Source organism: Saccopteryx bilineata, chromosome 6 (genome assembly GCF_036850765.1).
Source record: "Saccopteryx bilineata isolate mSacBil1 chromosome 6, mSacBil1_pri_phased_curated, whole genome shotgun sequence".
In the NCBI taxonomy this organism is placed as follows: Eukaryota; Metazoa; Chordata; class Mammalia; order Chiroptera; family Emballonuridae; genus Saccopteryx; species Saccopteryx bilineata.
In genome coordinates, this window is record NC_089495.1 from 123,070,438 (window position 1) to 123,091,639 (window position 21,202).

A 21,202-nucleotide genomic window follows, 5' to 3' on the forward strand; every position below is an offset into this window, starting at 1 on the left:
GAAAACAATCAATGAACAACAAAGGTCTTGCAACGAAAAACTGATGATTGATGCTTCTCATCTCTCTCCATTCCTGTCTGTCCCTGTCTATCCCTCTCTCTGATTCTCTCTCTGTCCCTATAAAAAAAAATAGCAGTTAATAAATTTTCTCTATCAATTTCAACTGATCCTTAAAAGTAGTGTCAATATGCTTTTGTAAATCTAAAATTTCCATAGTTAAATTTCCATGATTTAACAAGTATTTTTTTTTAACATTTTCTTAGGGGAAATGAGTATGATTCCAAAGAATAGGGGTAATACAAAAAGTAGTTACATTCCAATCACATTTTAGTTTAATTTGTCTTTGCAGACTAACAATTTGATCTCCTAACATAGTCACAGTCTGTTCTAAATCTTAGCATTAATTTCGCTATCTATACGTCATCAAGAAGGCCACAGTTGTTCAGAATTTTTATGCCATTTTTGTACAAAGTCCACAGTCTGTATACTTGGATGTAATGCAACTCCAGATACAGCAGCCTCAGTAGTTACAGCTATTAATCCCATAATGATGGCGATGATCAGTCCAACTAGTCTTTTGGTTTGCTTCAAAGACTTAATAACATGTTGTAACAGCATCACAGAAGAGGAATCTTGCCATATCCTATGCATTTGTACTGGAATCCATATTCCTGTTCTGGTTCTTAAAATGTAAAGACTTTGACTATTTTTATTAAAAGGAGTGAAAAAGTTAATACATGTATAAAAGTACAGTTGTTGCAAGTTACAGAATAATTTTCAGCTGTCCATTTGGTTTCACCTATAACAAACATATAAGGCAATCTAACACAAGCAGATATAAAATGTGTCTCATTCTTTTTATAGGTAAACATAATAGTATGATTAGAAGGATGATTTCTCCAGTTTTCTCCTTTGCATGCTGACATGTGTTTAAGTGCCATGGCTACTTTCCCCAAATGATGTTGTATAGGACCAAATTTTATGTGAGGAGCTGGAGGTGACATCCCTCCTTCATGCCATATGATAGTACGATTACCTTGACTATCAGCTGTAACTGAACTATTGTTCTTATGTCACTTTAAATCAGCACCCTGCCCTTTTACTGGGGTGGAACTATGAGGGCTCCAATCCATGACATTTCCATAGGAAATATTAAGTGAAACCGAGCAGTTTCTCCTCTGCAATTTTCCCAATGTACCCATTCACTTAGCTGATTAACAACTGCAGTTTGACAGGGTGGTAAATCAGGCGGAGGTTTCAGGACCAAGTACAGGTGTATTACCTTTAAATCCGTATCCTTGTAACAAAAACATGTTTTTTTCCTCCTCCTTTTCTGTTATTTTTTATGATAGAGAGCCAAGCTTGAGCTTCTATTTTTAAACAATGTGGCTCATATCCTATACATATAGGTAATCCCTCAACTTCTGTTGTATAATTTTCTAATCTTATTCCTTCTTCCGAAGGTGCTAAGGGGCCTCTATCATCAAAAGGTCCTCAAGCCAGTTAGAATCATTAATAAAAATAGGAATGGCACTATCTTTCTAATGAATAGCTTTACTTAATGTAGGATTAGGGATGTATTCCCAGTAACTAAAAATTTCAGCTATATTTACCAGAATTGTTACCAAGACAATCATTGCTAAGAACAGATTAGTAGCATTTTGTTCTTTTCTAGTAGCTTGTAGTATCTTTTTGTCCTCAAAGGTCAGCTTTTTAAGTTGACCCGAACTTGGTATTTTAGCCTTCTTAGTACTAGGCAGCAGCACCTTTAAGGTTCTTCTTCCGAGGTTCAGTGCTTCCATCTCGGCAATGGGCAGCTATGGAAAGAATCTTTCTCTTGCTCATGTTGTTAGTTTAATTCTGCGGGCAGGGATCCAAAGGACTTTGCCAAATTCTGAAATGACACAGGCAAACCCTCTTCCCCAATGTTGCACTACACTAGGTACCTATTGATCCAACTCATTTTTATAATGCACAGATTGATTAATCTTAGAACTATTATGTTTTGTCTATTGTCTGTCTGCAGCAGTCAAATTATCCTCTCCTGTATTTAAGAAATTTAAAGTAAGTAAAGCTTTATGTAACATAATTCTAAGGGATAATTTCCTTCCTTTTCCCCCTTTTTGTTTAAGTAACATATATTTTTTTAATTTTTTATTTCTTATCTTTTCTTTCTTTCCCCTGGCCAGCAGGGGAGGAGAAAGAGATAGTAGTGGTGAATAAGAAACAGATTTTTGAGCCTGACCTGTGGTGGCGCAGTGGGATAAAGCGTTGACCTGGAACACTGAGGTCGCCGGTTTGAAACCTTGGGCTTGCCTGGTCAAGGCACATATGGGAGTTGATGCTTCCTGCTCCTCCCCCTTCTCTCTCTCTCTCTGTCTCTCTCTCTCTAAAAAAAAAAAAATCAATAAATAAAATATTAAAAAGAAACTCTTAAAAAAAAAAAAAAAAAAAAAAAGAAACATTTTTGAGAAGGGAGGGGAGGAGACTCTCAGAGGGAAGAGAACCAAGCACAAAAGAGGTCCGCAGAGGGACCAGAGAAAAGTCCCGAGAGAGGGGGAGAGAGAGAGAAAGAAGCACCCCCCGGGGGTCAGGCAGGAGGGAAAGAGAGTTGGGAGTTCCCGGAGAAGGAAAGATTAGGAGTGGAGGTTTTAGGTGAGGTTTCTCTGGCCAGAAAAAGGCCTGCGCGGTGGAACAGGCGGCACAGAGATTAAGGACGGGCACATGAATAATTAGAAGCTGTGTATATAAGAGATCTCCAATCAGTTCCCAGCTTTTTTGGCGATAGTTAAATTGGTGAGGGTGTTAACACCGAAAGTCCCTTCAGGAGGCTAATTGAGTGGGTTCGGTGGCCTGGCCACAGCGGAGAAGAAGAACAGTTTCTTCTTCTTTAGGGAGGGAGATTCCTGTGCCCCCACAGCCACCCTCAGTCCTCGGAGTGGTCAGTATTGAGTATTAGCGTCCTAAAAACTCAAAGGTCTGGCCACGGACGGAAAAGGTAAAGTGGATATGCTCCGGAGGTCTCCGAAGCACGTGCTCACTCGGACAGAAAAGAGTTCCCTGACGTAGCTATGGTTTCGGACAGGGAGTCTCGGAAGAAAGAACTGAGGGGAAGGCTGGAGGCAGGGGACTTACTGCACCATGCGCCGAAGTGGGTGGAAGGTCGGAGATCCTGGTTCTTTCTCGAAGGGGATGAGGAAGAGGAGCGGTCCTTGCGGACTTCTAACTCCTCCCAGGTTTTTGGAACCAAAATGTAAGGTAATTTTCCCCACCGAGAAGGAAGGAACGGGGCTAGAGCCACAAAGTGTGGAATAGCAAACGGCTTTATTGAGTACAGAGCACGCATCCCACCTGGCAAGGTTCCCTGGCCCCGAAGAAAGATGGAGGCCAGAGAAGTTGCCTAAGTAATATATTTTTCAGAGTGTGATTACTGCACTCAATAATTACCTCTCCTTGTGGATTATATGGAATTCTAGTAGTATGTTTAATATTCTAAAATGCTAAGAATTGTTGAAATTTAGCAGATGTATAGGTAGTACCATTGTTAGTTTTAATTGCTTTAGGAATGCCCATAACATTAAAAGCTTCTATAAGTTGTTGAATGACACAATCAGTATTTTCTCCAGGCAAAGGTGTGGCCCATCGAAAGGAAGAATAAGTATCAATAGAACAGTGTACATAAGATAGTTTAACAAAGGAAGAAATATGAGTTACATCCATTTGCCACAGGTCATTACTGTTCTGTCCTCTAGGATTCATTCCTCTTGGTAATGGAGGAGTATTTATAATTCTGCATTGAGGACATTTTCTAACAATATTTTGAACCTCTCGCCTGGTTATCTTAAATTTTTGCATTAAACCTTTTCTATTCTTATGAGTCTCTACATGAAATTTAGCATCTATTTCTACAGATCTAATAAGTAATTGATTAATTTTATTATTTGCAGTAGACATAGGGCCTGGTAAAGCTGTATGAGAATGAATGTGAGTTATATAGATAGGTGAATTTGGTTCCCACAATAAAAGTTGTAACTCTTGAAATAATTTGTGTAATTCAGAACCATCATTTGAAATGTAAACAGTTTCTATAAGTTTAACTGTATGTTCTACATATTGTGAATCAGTAACAATGTTAATAGGGCAAGGAAAATCATTAAGAAGTAATACAGCAGATAACTGCTTTTTGAACTGATGTATATGGAGTTTTTATTACTTTTGTCACTAGTCCAGTATGCCCAGTTATTCCTAATTTATTTGCATCAGTATAAAAAGTAGAAGCCTTTTGAACTGGCTGAGCTGATACTTTAGTCAGCAAAATCCATTGTGTTCTTTTTTTAAAAGTTGAATTCTTTTATCTGTAGGATATTGATTGTTTATGGTACCAAAATAATCAGCTAACACAATTTGCCAATCAATATTTAATTTACAGTTATCTGAAATGTGATTACATGTTAAGGGTACAATAATTTTATTTGGGTAATTTTTAGTCAGTTGTCTTATCCTAAGTCTACTTTTAGTAATTACAGTACAGATTTTCTCTAAGTAGGTACATAATTTTTTTTTGAGTCTTATGTGGCAGAAATTGCCATTCTAATATCTTGTTTTCTTGCCATATGATACTAGAAGGAGAATGTTCTGAGGGAAAAATAATTGAATACATTGATGTGTATTAATTTGATCTAAATAAGCAGTATGCATAATTTTTTCAATAAGTGATAGCTCTTGTTTTGCTATTTCTTTTTTTTTTTTTTTGGCAGTGTGCACATATCTTTAATTTTAAATAACTTATACCCTTTGAAACAAATAAAACTCTGAGGCTAAAATAATACACCTGAGGTTCTTTTTTTTTTTTGTATTTTTCTGAAGCTAGAAACTGGGAGAGACAGTCAGACAGACTCCCGCATGCGCCCGACCGGGATCCACCCTTGCTATTTCTTTTAACAGTCTAGGACTGTTTAAATCAGAATCTCCTTGAAGAATATTAAATAAATTTGTTAGTACATAACTAGGGATTCCTAAAGAGGGTCTCAAACAATATCACCCAATAATTTTTTTTTCACCCAATAATTTTTGAAAGTCATTTAAGGTTTTTAAGGAATCAGTTTGTAAATTGACTTTTTGAAGAATAATTCTTTGATTTTTAATAATATGCCCAAAATACTTAAAAGGACAAGATGTTTGAATTTTGTCTTCAGCTATTATTAAACCATATTGATTCAAGGTTTCAGAAGCATCTTTAAGGATGACTGAAAGTTCAGTATTATTTTCACAAGGTACCGATATGTCATCCATATAATGAATTATCAAAGATTGAGGATATTTATGACAAATTTTTTCTAAAGGTTGATTTACATTAATTTTAACACAATGTCAGGCTATTTAATATTATTTGTGGAAGGAATATAAACTTAGTAAGAATAGTTAGTTCTGCCTGACCTGTGGTGGCGCAGTGGATAAAGCGTCGACCTGGAAATGCTGAGGTCGCCGGTTCGAAACCCTGGGCTTGCCTGGTCAAGGCACATATGGGAGTTGATGCTTCCAGCTCCTCCCCCCTTCTTTCTCTCTGTCTCTCTCTCCTCTCTCTACCTCTCTCTCTCTTCTCTCTAAAAATGAATAAATAAATAAAATAAAATAAATTTTAAAAAAAAGAATAGTTAGTTCTGCTTATTGTTATAGATACAATAGCCAACATTGCCAGAAACAGAGTCAAGGATGTTTTTGAAGTCTTAGTCCTAATTAAAACATTTTTTGCCTCCTGGGTAAGTTTCTTCAGTTGCCCCCAAGTAGGCAGTTCAGCTTTTTGTGTTGTAGGTATTTCTACATCTTTATTTCTTTAATAACCTTTGGCTCTAGCTTAGTCTCTTTATTTCTTCTTCTGGAAGCTCAAAGATGTCAAATCTCCCTCTCTTCTATTTCCAACTCCTGCCGAGGCTTCAGTCTTCTGGAAGGTATCCACTGGTCTCCATATCTGTGGAGATAAGAGCAAATCCTTGCCCCTATATTTTGCCTATATTGCTGTTGTAACTCAGTAAATTGTCCGTGTCCAAAAAGTTTATCTTGTGTAATAACAGGAGGGTTAGCATTAGCATTCTGATTAGCTTGAATATGAACCTGATCCTCCTACTAAGTCATAAATTGTAACTATTCCACTTTTGAAAGAACAGTCTGAGCTAACACTTCTAAATTTTTTGAGATAAAACGTTCAGAGTCCGTGAAGGAGGACAGCAATCCCTGCATATAAAGAGAGTTAGTTCTATACTGGGAGCAAGCCGTTTTTAACTCTTGTAAGAGTTGACAGGGATTTAGTCATATTGAGTATAAAAAGCTCCCTTGGGGGAATTGTAGATTAGGTCCAAATGGAGTAAATGTGACAGAAAAAGCTTCTGATGCTGGACTTATGAATTTTAAATCCCCTTCTTTTTTTTTCTTTTTTTTCTGAAGTTGGAAATGGGGAGGCAGTCCGACAGACTCCCACATGCACCCGACCGGGATCCACCCGGCATGCCCACCAGGGGGCAATGCTCTGCCCATCTGGGGCGTCGCTCTGTTGCAACCAGAGCCACTCTAGTGCCTGAGGCAGAGGCCATAGAGCCATCCTCAGCGCCTGGGCCAACTTTGCTCCAATGGAGCCTTGGCTGCGGGAGGGAGAGATAGAGAGGAAGGAGAGGGGGAGGAGTGGAGAAGCAGATGGACGCTTCTCCTGTGTGCCCTGGCCAGGAATCGAACCCGGGACTCCTGCATGCCAGGCCGATGCTCTACCACTGAGCCAACCGGCCAGGGCCTAAATCCCCTTTTTGTCTAGCCTGCATTATTCCTTTCATAAGAGGTGTGAGAATAGGCCCCTTAGCTTGTTTTTCAGTTACAACAGTAGGTATTGAATCTACAAATGGATTAGCAGAGGGGGCTTCTGTGGGCAGGGCTGGATACAAGGAAAATCTTGGAGGAGCAGAGGGAGCAATAGAAGGAGGAGGCGGAGATTAATTATCTTGGTCAGTTTTGAAAGGGTTAATTAATACTATATTGAACCTCCTTGTCAGAAGTTTCAACTGTAGTTTAAAAAGTCGCTCCTTGGCCTGACCTATGGTGGTGCAGTGGATAAAGCGTCGACCTGGAAATGCTGAGGTCGCCGGTTCGAAACCCTGGGCTTGCCTGGTCAAGGCACATATGGGGGTTGATGCTTCCAGCTCCTCCCCCCTTCTCTCTCTGTCTCTCCTTCTCTCTTTCTCTCTGTCTCTGTCTCTCTCTCTCTCCCTTTCTCTCTCCTCTCTAAAATGAATAAATAAATAAATAAATAAAGTCGCTCCTTTAGCTTGACCTGTGGTGGCGCAGTGGATAAAGCGTTGACCTGGAACGCTGAGGTCGCCATTTCAAAACCCGGGGCTTGCCTGGTCAAGGCACATATGGGAGTTGATGTTTCCTGGTCCTTCCCCACTTCTTTTTTTCTCTCTTTCTCTCTCTCTCACCTCTCTAAAATGAATGAATAAATAAATAAATTTTAAAAAGTCACTCCTTTAATTGTTTAGAAGATAAATGTTTTTCTTCATCAGAGGCCAAATGACCCTTGTTATCTTCCCATTGTAAAAAAACTTAGGGTTTGTTAGGGACTTTGCCCTAAGCCTTGCAGCTTAGTGACCACTGCATAAGTGGTCCAGGAAGAAAACCAATGTTGCTTAGCAGTGTTGCTTAGCTAATGCAACAGATGCATTAGCTTCCATATCAAAAAGTCTTTTGTATTGTTAAGTCTATTTCAGGGCATCAGAGGAGCCAAATTCCCACTTTCCTCCGGGCCCCTTTTGCAGGATATGGCCTGACAAGCAGCCAATTGCCTGAATCAGCTTGAGACAAATTCTTGAAATCATTTATCAGGGCCCTGCTTAATTTTGCTTAATTCCTTTGTTTTACAGATCTGAGCATATCATTACACACAAACAAGACAATTTTCAGCACAGAAACACAAGTATAATACATAACTTGATTAATCCTAATACTTGAATTACTATTTGGCTTCTAACTCTGAATATACCTTACAATATACTAACCAAATTAGCAAATCTTTAGGATTCATATTACATTCAATTAAAATTTAAATGAGTGTTCCTTACAAGTTCCGACTTTAAAACAAAAAAATGTATAGATGAAACTATTTCTTCAATATAAGAGCCAGCATTTCCAATTTTTGCATGCAAGAACTTAATTCAGGCTTTAAAAATCACATATTGGACAACATCAAACAAAAACTAAAGGAAACAGAAACTAGAATCAGACAAACCAGAGAGAAACCGGGATTTTAGAGCACAGACTAGAAAGATGCCTGCCTGATATTAGGGCATTTTCAGAGAGACTAACATGGATGGTACTAAGCAAAATCTCCCCGAGGAAAAAACTCGCAGCTGCTGGGAGATTTTTTTTTTGTATTTTTCCGAAGCTGGAAACAGGGAGGCAGTCATACAGACTCCCGCATGCGCCCGACTGGGATCCACCCGGCACACCCACCAGGGGGCGATGCTCTGCCCATCCAGGGCGTCGCCCTTGTCACAACCAGAGCCATTCTAGCGCCTGAGGCAGAGGCCAAGGAGCCATCCCCAGTGCCCAGGCCATCTTTTGCTCCAATGGAGCCTCGGCTGCTGGAGGGGAAGAGAGAGACAGAGAGGAAGGAGAGGGGGAGGGGTGGAGAAGCAGATGGGCGCTTCTGTGTGCCTTGGCTGGGAATCGAACCCAGGACCTCCGCACGCCAGGCCGACGCTCCACCACCGAGCCAACCGGCCAGGGCCTGCTGCTGGGAGATTTTGTAATCAGATCTATTGAGAGTCCCCTGTCTAAATATCCAGGCAAAGAATAAGAAAGAAACAAAATGATAGTTCAGAGGATTGTAGCTAAAACATTAAAGAAAATCAGTAAGCATTCTTTATTTTCCAGATTTTTTTCTTTATTACAAAGACTGGAGAATTCCAAGGGCTTTGTGATTTCTCTATAAGTAAGTCTGTACCAATTGATGTAAAGCTTCAAATTTCTCTCCTTTTAGCGGCCACTGCTCAACCCATATTGGTTTTTATTTAACTATTATCAATATCAAACATTACTGGCTCTGGTCGGTTGGCTCAGCGGTAGAGCATCGGCCTGGCGCGGGGGACCCGGGTTCGATTCCCGGCCAGGGCACATAGGAGAAGCGCCCATTTGCGTCTCCACCCCCCCCCCTTCCTCTCTGTCTCTCTCTTCCCCTCCCGCAGCCGGGGCTCCACTGGAGCAAAGATGGCCCGGGCGCTGGGGATGGCTCCTTGGCCTCTGCCCCAGGTGCTAGGGTGGCTCTGGTCGCGGCAGAGTGACGCCCCAGAGGGGCAGAGCATCGCCCCCTGGTGGGCAGAGCGTCACCCCTGGTGGGGGTGCCGGGTAGATCCCGGTCGGGCGCATGCAGGAGTCTGTCTGACTGTCTCTCCCCGTTTCCAGCTTCAGAAAAATACAAAAAAACCCAAATATATCAAACATTACTTCACGAGCTGAAGGCCATGAGGATTGAGAATCAGACTGTAATGGTTGCAAAGCCAAGGAAATTAAGTTACAAAGAGACCAAACAGAAAGAGGAATAGTGTCTCCTTGTTGATGAGTTTGCTGTAAAGCTCTCATTACTTGTTTCCATGTTTTCAAACTTAAAGCAGTTTTTCCTTGTGGCTGAAACCAATAACAAAGCTTCCTAACATTTTTAAAAAGTAACTTAAAATTCTTATCTTTAACAGTTATACCAAAACCCTTTAACAATGCTTGCAATATTTTTATACACTGGGTCTCAACAGATGGGGAGTTCCCCATGACTCTGCCTAAAATATCCCTAAGGTTTCTCTTACCACCGAGCGGATGTTTTCCCCTTCGGTCTGATGATCCCGAGACTACAACTCGCTCCTTTTCGAGCCCCACACTGGGCGCCAGATGTTAGGATTTTTCTTTTATGGTTCAGACTCGCAAGGAATAAGACACATCAGATGAAAGTAGTATAAGCAGAGGGCTGAAACTCAGAAGCGGAATCAGCCCTGAGAAACTGTGCCACTGCAAATTTACTGAGTTCCAAAAGCAAAAGCTTAGCTGATAAAACCAGAAAGCTACAAAAGCCTTTTTTACTAACCATACTGTTGTGGTGCAACCTCAACATATGGAACTGGAGCCCAAATTGATGCAATCAATTTGGAAACTATTCACTGGCCAGTGGTCTGTCCACTGCGCCAGGAAGTAAAGGACATGTTAAGCTCGGGGCGATAGGGGTATTTATAGGCGAAACCCACAAAGTTACAATTTTTTTCAGCACATTTGTACAATATCTTTGCAAAAGCACACAAGCATACACTGTTCTAAGATAATAAACCGCCTTCCTGCAATATCTGCAAGGCTTACGCATAAGGAATGCATCCTGCCTCTGCTAGCAAGATTAGATTTGCTGAGGCCATGAGAATTTTCTACTCTAGCTGTAGCTATAAGCTAAATTGGGTCAGGGGTCCTCCCCAGCATGTGCTGGCATGCCAACACACATACCATCCCCAATCCTGCACATCTACTGTGTCCTTCATGATCAAGGACACAAGAAGAGTCAGAGTCTCAGAGTTTATCAGTCATAAAGGACATCTGGTTCCTGAAAAGGCATTTCTCCAAGAATCCCTTGTACTTGCATTCAAGTAACCCCAGGCCAGCCTCCTGTTATGGTTAACACACTCCAAGATCTCGTCTCCAGGTAACCTCTGCTCTGAAGTTAAGTGCTGTTTATATTTGTGCAGGGTCTTTCCCTTCAGAACACCTTCTCAAGGTGGTCCTGATTGTCCTCTTCAGAGCCATTTCTCCCTAGTATGACAGCTTTTTTTTGCCTCTGATTTGATTCTTTCTCTCTCTTCAGTAATAAAGTAACAAGCTGCTGGCAATCATCCCAGGTAGGGTGATGTGTATATAGCACAGATTCCAACAGTCCTGTGATAGCCTGAGGCTTCTCCGAGGCGGATGGAGCCGTTGGAGGAGGAAGATATGGAAGGGGCAATCCTGAACCTTCCTGAACAGCTTGTAAAACAGAGACCTTCTTGTCTGACTTTGGGGCTGTTGCTAACAAAACATGATGACCGTTTCTGACAGCTCAGCCTCTCAGCCAGGGAAGGGGATTCTCTACTAGAGCTCTCCACTGATCTATATATATGGGAACTGGTCTGGGTGGCTTGGAGGCTTAGCTATTACATTCCATACAGCTCTGACATCTCTAGGATCTAATGAGCCCTGTTTTGGCCACTTTGCCCCAAAGGATGGCCATTCTAGTTCACAAAGAGTTCAAAGTCTTCCTTTGCTTAGTTTTACAACATAATCATCAGAAAATCTAATTTTGAAATTCTTAAGCATACATTCAAGAGGAGTTGGACTCTTACTTTGCCCTTCCCGCATTGTTACAAACAATATGAGTACAAATGAACTTCCCAAAATCACAAAAGGGATCATGAACCAAGGTTTGTGCCAGTTTTCTAAAATGTCCCCTGTTGGATCATATCCTGGAGAACCAAAGAACTTTCAGACAAAAGAGAAGAGGGTGCCCGTGAAGAGCCACACACTGGAAACTCAGGCTCAGGTACCTGAGCTCCTTATTCACACAGTCACTCAGGGGTTTTCAACACAGAGACAGAATAACAAAACAAAAGTGAAGAACGAGAGCTCGGCAGGAATAAAATCAGAGAGGGACCCTTGAAAATAAAGGTCCTCTATCCAGTGAAGAATGCTGGCAGGTGATCCCAAAGAGGGACCAAACCAGGAGATGTCTCCTAGGATGTCCTGTAAAAATAAACAGAAACAGCAAAACAGAGGGCAAAATATGAAAGCAAATCCAAACGTGTCCTAGGAAGCTTGAAGTGGGACTCAGTCCCAGCAACTGTCCTCCCAAGAGCACAGAGATCCCTCTTCCAAATAACTATCTGCCAATGTCTTGGCACTGAAGAGCCTATTGTGTGAGTTCGATTGTGTCTGATCCTTGATTACAATAGTACAGATGGCTAGCCACAAACAAACCACAGATTGAGCAGATTGCAAATCTGCTCTGCTTACCTCCAGAGGCTTTTCTGATGACTCCAAATGGGTGGATGGGCATGCTGATTGTCCGTGACTGTCAGCCAGACAGAAAAGACCAGCGGGGCCCTGGAACATCTCAGGTGGCGTCTCCCCTGCTAGGTTTCCATTCCTGGCAGTCAGGCCAAGGAAGCCAGTTGCCCATGTGTGGCAAAACCAGATGTGTCCAGAGGACACGATCCCAGACTAGCCCCCAAATGTTATATCTGGACAGTGAGGAAACAAACGATTTGTCATACAATCAAGTAGTCAGATTAAGGAGTCTTTATTCTAAGGCCAGTGACCACAAGTGGATTTGCATCCTAAAGAACTCACAGCCCCTAACTAACTCAGGGATTTGCTGTTAAAGGTATTACAAATAATAGCTGATGCCAACCCAAGAAGACCTAGAAATAACACAAATAAAAATTGGAGGCAAGCCTGACCTGTGGTGGCACAGTGGATAAAGCGTCGACCTGGAAATGCTGAGGTCGCCGGTTCGAAACCCTGGGCTTGCCTGGTCAAGGCACATATGGGAGTTGATGCTTCCAGCTCCTCCCCCTTCTCTCTCTCTCTCTCTCTCTCTCTCTCTCTCTCTCTCTCTCTCCTCTCTCCCTCTCTGTCTCTCTCTCTCCTCTCTAAAAAAATGAATTAAAAAAAAAACAACTGGAAGCAGACAACACCAAGCCTAGACTCAACCAGCTCTACAAAGAAAACACCCAGACACCCAGGCACAATGAGAAGACAAAGAAGTACAATCCAAACGAAACCACAAAAGAGACCTTCAGGAGATGAACTGAGTGATATGGAAATAATCAAACTTCCGGATGTGGAGTTTAAAATAATGATTGTAAGGATGCTTAGGGATCTTAGAACAACAATGGATGGTCATCATGAACACCTAAATAAATATCAAGTATAAAAAAGGATATTGAAATATTAAAAAAGAATCAGAGATGACAAATGCAATATCAGAAATGAAGACCACAATGGAAGGAATTAAAAACAGGATGGATAGAGCTGAGGATCAAATCAGCGAGTTGGAGGACAACTGGAATGAAGGCATGAAAGCAGAGAAGAAGAAAAAAAGCGAGGGGAGGGGGTAAGCACCTAGCCAATGCAGTTTTACAGAAGCGAAACAGGCTTTCAGTTATCGTTGGAACAATCTAGGGAGAGAGTGCTTGGCGAAGCATTTTCCAAAAAGCAAAAGAATGTGTTCAGTTATCCCGGCCTTTTACAGAGGTTGTTAAGGCAGCAGCCTGAGGGCTTTTCCGGAATCTAGACATCAGGGAACATTTATGGCCTTTAAAGAACTCTTCTTTTACTCATCTGCAAATCTTGAAAGCTTGTTTTATGGACAGGGTTTTGTTATCACTGTACTTCATGCCCTATGCTTTTCTTCTATTGGGCTGTTTCTGAGTTTCATCCTTTCATAATAAGGCAGAAATCTAATATAATTGTGGAGTGGTAAACATATACAATTAAGATTCTTGTCTTCAAGAAACAAACCCACCTTTCCAGCAGAGACGACCTCCCCATGACAACATTCCTCTCACTAAAGCTCTTCTTCACTCCTCTCCAGAGGGGAAGAGGAAACACAAGAAGTGTCTGAATCAGAGCCCCAGTTCCTACTTCATGGGTGTGACATACCAGAGTGCTATAAAGTCACCACTGTCTTTAGCCATACATGAACAGCAGTTCTGTGTGTTAGCTGCTCCACTGTCCTCCATCAGCCTGCAGGAGGAGAAGTAAGGTTGACGAAAGGCTGCTCCTTCAAAAGGGAGCAGCACTGACAGCATCCTGAATCCAGATGAGTGGGGAACTATCCCAATAAACACATTTTGGATTAAAATAATAAAAAATGAACAAAAACGCCAAAGCTGATCAAAGCTATGGTGAGCTTCATGCTATTTCTCGGCAGTTGCTTCAGGAAAAAATGAAAGAGGCTGTCAGATTACTTCACCATCCTTCTTGTACAGTATTGTCAAACTTGCCAGTCCTTAAAAAGAATATATCTCCTGTTCCTACCAGGGATTTTTCTCCCACAAATGCTTTGGCGACTGAAAAGGGTAAGGCCCTTAATTGCAGGTTGTACCGTTACATTTCTAAGATTAGTTGAAATCCAGTTGAGTCACAAGAGAAGCCTGTCCTAATACATCTTCTCAGAAACTATTGAATGCCTGATAATATATAGATAATGGTTTATGGAGCCAGCTGTGCTTGTCTTAATACATAGCAACTTTTGTATGAAAAAAATTTGAAGTTAAATTTATAAGTGTATGCCCCTTCAAAGAGTCAATTCTTCTACATGATAATTCAAAAAATAAAAATAATAGCATTGTCATCCGAATCACAGCACCAAAAAAAAAGAGAGAAAACAAAAATAATGGCATTGTCACTTATAGCTTAGCTTATATTATACATGGTGCTTAAAAGCAGAAAAATTACCTTAAAAAAGATTCTAAAGTTTCAGCTTTTTGCTAGATTGGAAAAGACTGTCCCCATTATCCCAAACAGGAAGCATGACCTCTTGGCTGTTTGGGGGGGCTTTTTGTTTTGTTTTTCACTTCTCTCTCATGCCAAAGATGATTAGGGGGCTGTTTCATTCCTGGTGATGGAAAGAAGCAGCTCTGCTCCCTGGTTTGCTCTGCAGAGCATGTGCATTTGGTGAGAGACCTAGACCGTGGCCAGTGGCTCCTGCACTGTCAGCCAAGCCTAGTCCTGGCACACTGTTCTGAAATGACCGGGGAACGTGGACTGTGAACATGGACGGAGAACTGCTGACCTCCTCAGAGGAGACAAACCAATTGTGCAAGATTCTAAGTTCCATTCCACTTTGGACTAAAGCTGTGTCATCTGATTTCTGCAGGGATCTCACTTGGGATTATTTCATTGCCATTTTCTTTGTTCATATCTCCACTTCCTTGTCCTATCAAGAAACAGTCAAAGGCTCTCACTTTCAGGATCCCTTTGTCATGAAATAATTATTGCTGAATCCCCACTTCGCTAACATAATCTACACATGGCTTCTCACGTTAGGGAGTTTTCTCTCTCTCTCTCTCTCTCTCTCTCTCTCTCTCTCTCTCTCACACACACACACACACACACAAATGTACATATTATATGTTCCCACCTGCTCCTGCTCCTTTTCCCAGTAGTATACTTTGGAGATTTTGCCATATGAATATGTCTAATGCCTCATCTTTAAAAAGCCTGAGTGTTCCATTGCATTGTTATTACATCACTTATTTAACCAGCTGTCTCTTTCCCTTTTTAAAATCATAACCCCAGTCTAACCATGAGAAAACCATCAGACTAACCCAAATTGAAAGTCATTCCACAAAATACTTGACCAATATATCACAAAACTCAAGGTCACCAAAAACCATGAAAAGTCTGCCTGACCAGTGCTGGTGCAGTGGATAAAGCATCAACCTGGGAGGTCTCCCCCTGAAACCCTGAGCTTGCCTAGTCAAGGCACATAGGAGAAGCAAATACAAGTAGATGCTTCCCTGCTCCTCCCCCCAACCTTTCTCTCTCTCTCTCTCAAATCAATAAATAAAATCTTAAAGAAAAAAACATGGAAATTCTGAGAAACTGTCATGGCCCAGAGGTTTCTAAGACATGATGACAAAATGTGATGTGGTATCCTGGAAGGGACTCTAACAGAAGAGGGACATTAGGGGAAAACTAGGAAATCCAAGTAAAGTATGGAGTTAATAATAACATCTATATGGGTTCATCAATTCTGACAAATGTGTCACACCAATGTAAGAAGTTAATTACAGGAAAAACTGCATGTGATGTATATAGGAACTCTGTTGATCACTTTTATACGTTTTTAAAAAATAAATCTCAAAAGTTTATTTTAAAAAACATGAAGACTCTTTAAGACTCTTTTTTAAAGACTATCTTTATGTACAACTATGAAAGAATGTCAAAATACAGTAGTAAAAAAAAAAAAAAAAGATGCATGCCCTGGCCAGGTAGCTTGTTCGGTTAGAACATTGTCCAAATAAGCCAAGATTGCAGGTTTGATCTTTGGTCAAGGCACATACAAAAAGCAACCAATAAATGGATAAATAAGTGGAACAACAAACTGATGTTTCTTTCTTCCTGCCTCTCTCTCAAATCAATCAGTAACTATGTACACGGGAAATAATCAGCTTGAGGACCAGGTTGTGCTCGTTTGCTTGCATATCACCTGAGATGGCAGAGTTGAGTAATTGTGACAGAGATCATAGATTACTATCTGCCCTTTGGGAGACTTCTGCTTCAAGAGACAGGGAGGGAATGGGTTGCACTGGGGTTGGGGTAGAAAAAATACTTCTCCACATAGAGCTTTTGAATGTTGTTTTGTTTTCCAAACTATGTGAAGAAAAAAAAAGTTTTTTAAAGTTTTAAACCACCACCCACTGGAACTAGCCTTTCAAATGTTGTAGGTCTCAGACCTACAACTAATCTCCCTCTCATGGTCTGCTTGGTTTGTTAGAAATCTTCAAAAATCCATTCCACTCCAATGATGCTGCCCAAACCTGGGATCTATCACTTCCCCTGGGAGGTCAGTGCCGGCCAAGTTCCTGACGGGGGCTCACTGAGGACATTTGGCAGGTGAGAATGGTTATTTTTTGCACAAGATGGAGGGATGTTTAGTGGTTCCCGCCTTGCAAAAAAATGAAGAAAATAGTCTCATTATAATTTTGTCTGATTACTTTTAAAATGCTAAGAACTTAATATACAGGCCCTGTCTAGGTGGCTCAGGGGATAGAGCATCTTCCTGGAACAACAAGGATTTGATCCCTGTTCAAGGCACATATGAGAAGCAACCAGTGAGTGAACAACTGAATGGAACAACTAAGTGGAACTACAAGTTGATGGTTTTCTCTCTCTCCCTTCCCCTGCTTCTCAACTCAATGGAGAAAAATAAACCAATATGCGTTCATTGTAAAAAATGTAAACATCTATAAAGGTGTAAAGAAAGCAAGCAAAAATCACCTGTGATCCTACTGTTTGAACAACCACTGCTAATTTTTAGATGATTACATTACATACTTTTTCATGTGTATGTACATAGGTACATGTGGGGGTATATATATGTACACATACATACATATATCGTATGAGTCATTTATCATGTAACAAATTAATCCATAATTTAGTGGCTTAAGATGATAACTATTAGTTCATAGTTTCTGTGGGTCAGGAACTGGGGCATAGGTTGGTTGGGCCAACATCAGAAGGCGGGACTGTACCTACCTGGAGGATCTGCTTCCAAGGTGACTCATTCACATGTTGGTGAGTTAGTGCTGGCTCTTGTCAAGAAGACTCAGTTCCTTGCAATGTAGATTTATCCTTAGGGCTGTTCGTGGTTCCTCAGCATGACAGCTTTCCCTTGAATAAGTGATCAAGCAAAGAGAGCCACAATACCTTCTATGATCTAACCTCAGAGGTCACTTTTGGTCATTTCTGCAATTTCCTATTGGCTGCATGGATCACTGCTAATCAGGGTGGTAGGGGACTATACAGGGATGCAAATTCTAGGAGATAAGCATCATTGGAGGTCCTGGCCAGAGAGCTGCATTGGTTAGCATTGAGCCAATACACTAAGGTTGCAGGTTCGATCCCCACTCAAGGCACATATAGAAATCAACCAATGAATGCATAAATAAGTGGAACAACAAGTAAGTGTTTCTCTGTCTCTGTCTGTCTCTCTCTCAAATCAACAAAATACTGTTTTTTTTATTCAGTGAGAGGAGGGAAGGCAGAGACAGACTCCTGCATGTGCCCTGACTAGGATCCATCTGGCAAGCCCACTAGGGGGCGATGTTCTGCCCATCTGGGGCCCTTGCTCTGTTGCAACCAGAGTCATATTTTAGTGCCTGAGGCGGAGGCCATGGAGCCATCCTTAGCACCTGAGACCAACTCACTCCAGTCGAGCCATGGCTACAGGAGGGGAGAAAAGAGAGAGGGAAAGGAGAGGAGGAGGGGTGGAGAAGCAGATGGGTACTTCTCCTGTGTGCCCTGACCGGGAATCAACCCGAGGACATCCACAATCCAGGTCGACACTCTACCACTGAGCCAACCAGCCAGGGCCTCAAATCAATAGATTAAAAAAAATATTGGATCACTGGGGACTCTTGGAGACATATATGTACATATATATATATAGAGAGAGAAATATTTTAACCTAGGTGAGATCCTATTATATTACTAGATAGTACCATTTGTCCATTTACTTGTGTATGGTAAACCTAGTTTCATGCCAAGTATATAGATCTATATCCTCACTTTAAATAGATACATTTTATTTCATTGCATAGGTATATTATAATTAATTTAACTGTAATCTATTTACTAAACCAAAATCTATTGATTTTCAGCAAAAACATCAATGTAATTGAGTTGGGAAAGAATAGTCATTTCAGCAAATGTTGATTGCATTTGTTTATCCATTCAACAGAGTGTTACTGAGCAATGAAAAAGAACAAAGTACTGATTTATCCAACAATATCAACAAATCTCAAAACCATTATGGTGACTGAAAGAAGCTAGACACAAAAGAACAGATGCCATTGTAATTCCATCCGTATGAGCTGTTTGAGCAGGAAAATTCATCTATAGGGACCAAAAGCAAATCAGTGGTTGCCTGGGGTGGAAGATGGGGGGGGTGACCCCACCATACACATCATCCAACAGCAATATGTCAAAGGGGTACAAGGGGACCTTTTAGGGTGATAGAAATGTACTAACTCTTGACAGGGGGGATGGTTACACCAAGTGTGTATTTTTATCAAGACTTATTGAGCAGGTGCCTTTTAATGCATGTAATTTTTACCTCAATACTTTAGACCAGTGGTTCTCAAAGTTTTTGAAGTTGGGGTGCATTTAAAATCCTACAAATAATTGTAGGTGCACTATATACAAATCTCTTGAGAAATATGTTATAATAATAAAGTCAAATATTAAAGAAAAAATATATAAAGTCCAAGTATGCTTTTATGGTAATTAAAACAAAATAAATACAACAAAATTAAATTTATTCTGACATTAAAAACATTTTTATGTTACATTTTTTGAGTTATGCTTTTTAGAATTTGTAAAAAAGGGTTAAAAAATTAAAAAATGACAAAAAAGTTATCTTTTTATATATATAGATACATTCTTAGTAAGATTTAGTAAATTAAATTTGGCAGGTCCTGGCGCAAATGTGTTAAGTTTTTTCATTCTTGTATTTATGAAAAACATGACCCTGATGTGTCTTAGTGATTTCTTCAATGTTTGGGCATATCTTTGAAAGGCAAACTCTCATTTCCTCATCAATATATTGAAGAATTCCTCTCTTTTTACTCTTGTGTTGAGTGCAGAGAACTCCCACCATACACATCATCTTAACTTTACACCAAACAAAGGATAGAAGAAACTCACCTCCAGTCTTTCCGGGGAACATGGGGGGTAGTGTAAACAATCCAGCACCACAGCTTAACAGCCTTTTGCAACCAAATCAAGCAAGTGAGGTGGGGGGTTGGGCAGACTATCAGCTTACAGCCAATTTCCCACACCTCTGTCCCCACAAAATCTAAACTCCATAAACCCTGTTGGTTTTTGGTCCCCAACAGGCACATATTTCTCTGGAATACCGTAGGGCGCACCTGGAAATCTTCAAGGGCGCACCAGTGCGCCCTGGCACACACTTTGAGAACCACTGCTCTAGACTAAAATAGTTTTTCTGATTTGTTACTGCCATTTTTATTTTGTCTGGTCAAAGCAAACTTTCCCTTGGGTTTATTGGCCTCCCAAAACCTTTGATGCTTTGTGGTGGTTGTGTCTATGGATAAAAGTGATCGCACTTCCCCTGACTTTCAGATTGTGCCTCTACGACATGACCCAGTCCCGAGTGACCCTGACAGCTCAGCATGGATCTGACCAGCACCAGATTTTCGTCTGTACCAAGTTGGTGGAGCCATTCCAAGCTCAGACGGGCTCCCTATACACTGTCCTTGGGGAACTTGAGCACCAGAAGGGTAAGCCAGGGTCTCATACATGCCTTTTCACTCTGGGCCTGCTTTCTGATCCAACAGGAATATGTCACTGGGGTTAAGGTTCCTTCCAAATCATCTCACCAGTTCAGAGATTCATGAGAGATGTGTGATTGGGCTCAGAGCTGAGCTGCCACAGGGCATTGAGAAAGAGTGGAGAGAAACCATTAATATGAAGGCCTACAATGTACAGGCTTGGTACCAGGTTTGCTTAAATTTTTTTGAATCTTCTTACCAGTCCTTACTCTGAATCCTTTTTTTCCCTTTTTTTTTTTAGAGAGAGAGACACACACACAGACAGACAAAAAGGGAGACAGGTGAGAAGCATCAACTCGTAGTTGCAGCTCTTTAGTTGTTCATTGGTTGCTTTCTTATTTTTAGATGAGAGGAGGGGAGATAATGAGATAGACTCCCACATGAACCCTGACCAGGATCCACCTGGCAACGCCATCTGGGGCTGATGCTCGAGTACTGAGCTATTTTTAGTGCCTGAGGTCAACACTTGGACCAACCGCGCTATCCTCAGTGCATGGGGCCACATTTGAACCATTCAAGCCACTGTCTGTGTGAGGAGAAGAAGGAGAGAAGGGGGAATTGGGGAGGAAGCAGATGGTTGTTTCTCCTGTGTGCCCTGACCAGGAATCAAACCCAGGATGTCTGTATGCCCAGCCAACTCTCTATGCATTGAGCCACCGGCCAGGGCATTGATTGCTTTCTCATATGTGCCTTGACCTGGGGGACTCCAGCCAAGCCAGTGACCCTTTGCTCAAGCCAGTGACCATGGGGTCATGTCTATGATCCTGCACTCAAGCCAGCAAACTCAGGGTTTCGAACCTGGGTCCTCAGGATTCCAGGTCAGTGCTCCATCCACTGTGCCACCACCTGGTTCAGCAATCTGAGTCTTATTGCTAGTTCACAGGTGAGGAAACCAAATGCTCAGAGAGAATAGGTCTTGAATAACTATCCCAGGAGTCAGGGTAAAAGAAGGTAAACACAAGGGAAGGAATAAAAGCAACCTGGAAGAATCTTTGAGATTTGAAGTTTGCTCTTTAAAATCTGGGTACTCACATTCTTTGCCTCCCATCGAGCTATCTCTGTGCCATTTTGGTTGG

The 21,202-nt window shown here is 41.2% G+C and overlaps 1 protein-coding gene across 1 annotated transcript in view; it reads left to right on the forward strand.

The window, feature by feature from the left end:
• Window positions 1-21,202, forward strand: part of TEN1 (TEN1 subunit of CST complex) — a 41,203-nt gene that overhangs the window by 12,428 nt on the left and 7,573 nt on the right. Inside the window, exons 2-3 of the mRNA XM_066237468.1 lie at window positions 16,547-16,665; window positions 19,918-20,075. Coding sequence (XP_066093565.1) covers window positions 16,574-16,665; window positions 19,918-20,075 — 250 coding nt within the window. The 5' untranslated portion in view covers window positions 16,547-16,573. The remainder of the gene's footprint in view (window positions 1-16,546; window positions 16,666-19,917; window positions 20,076-21,202) is intronic.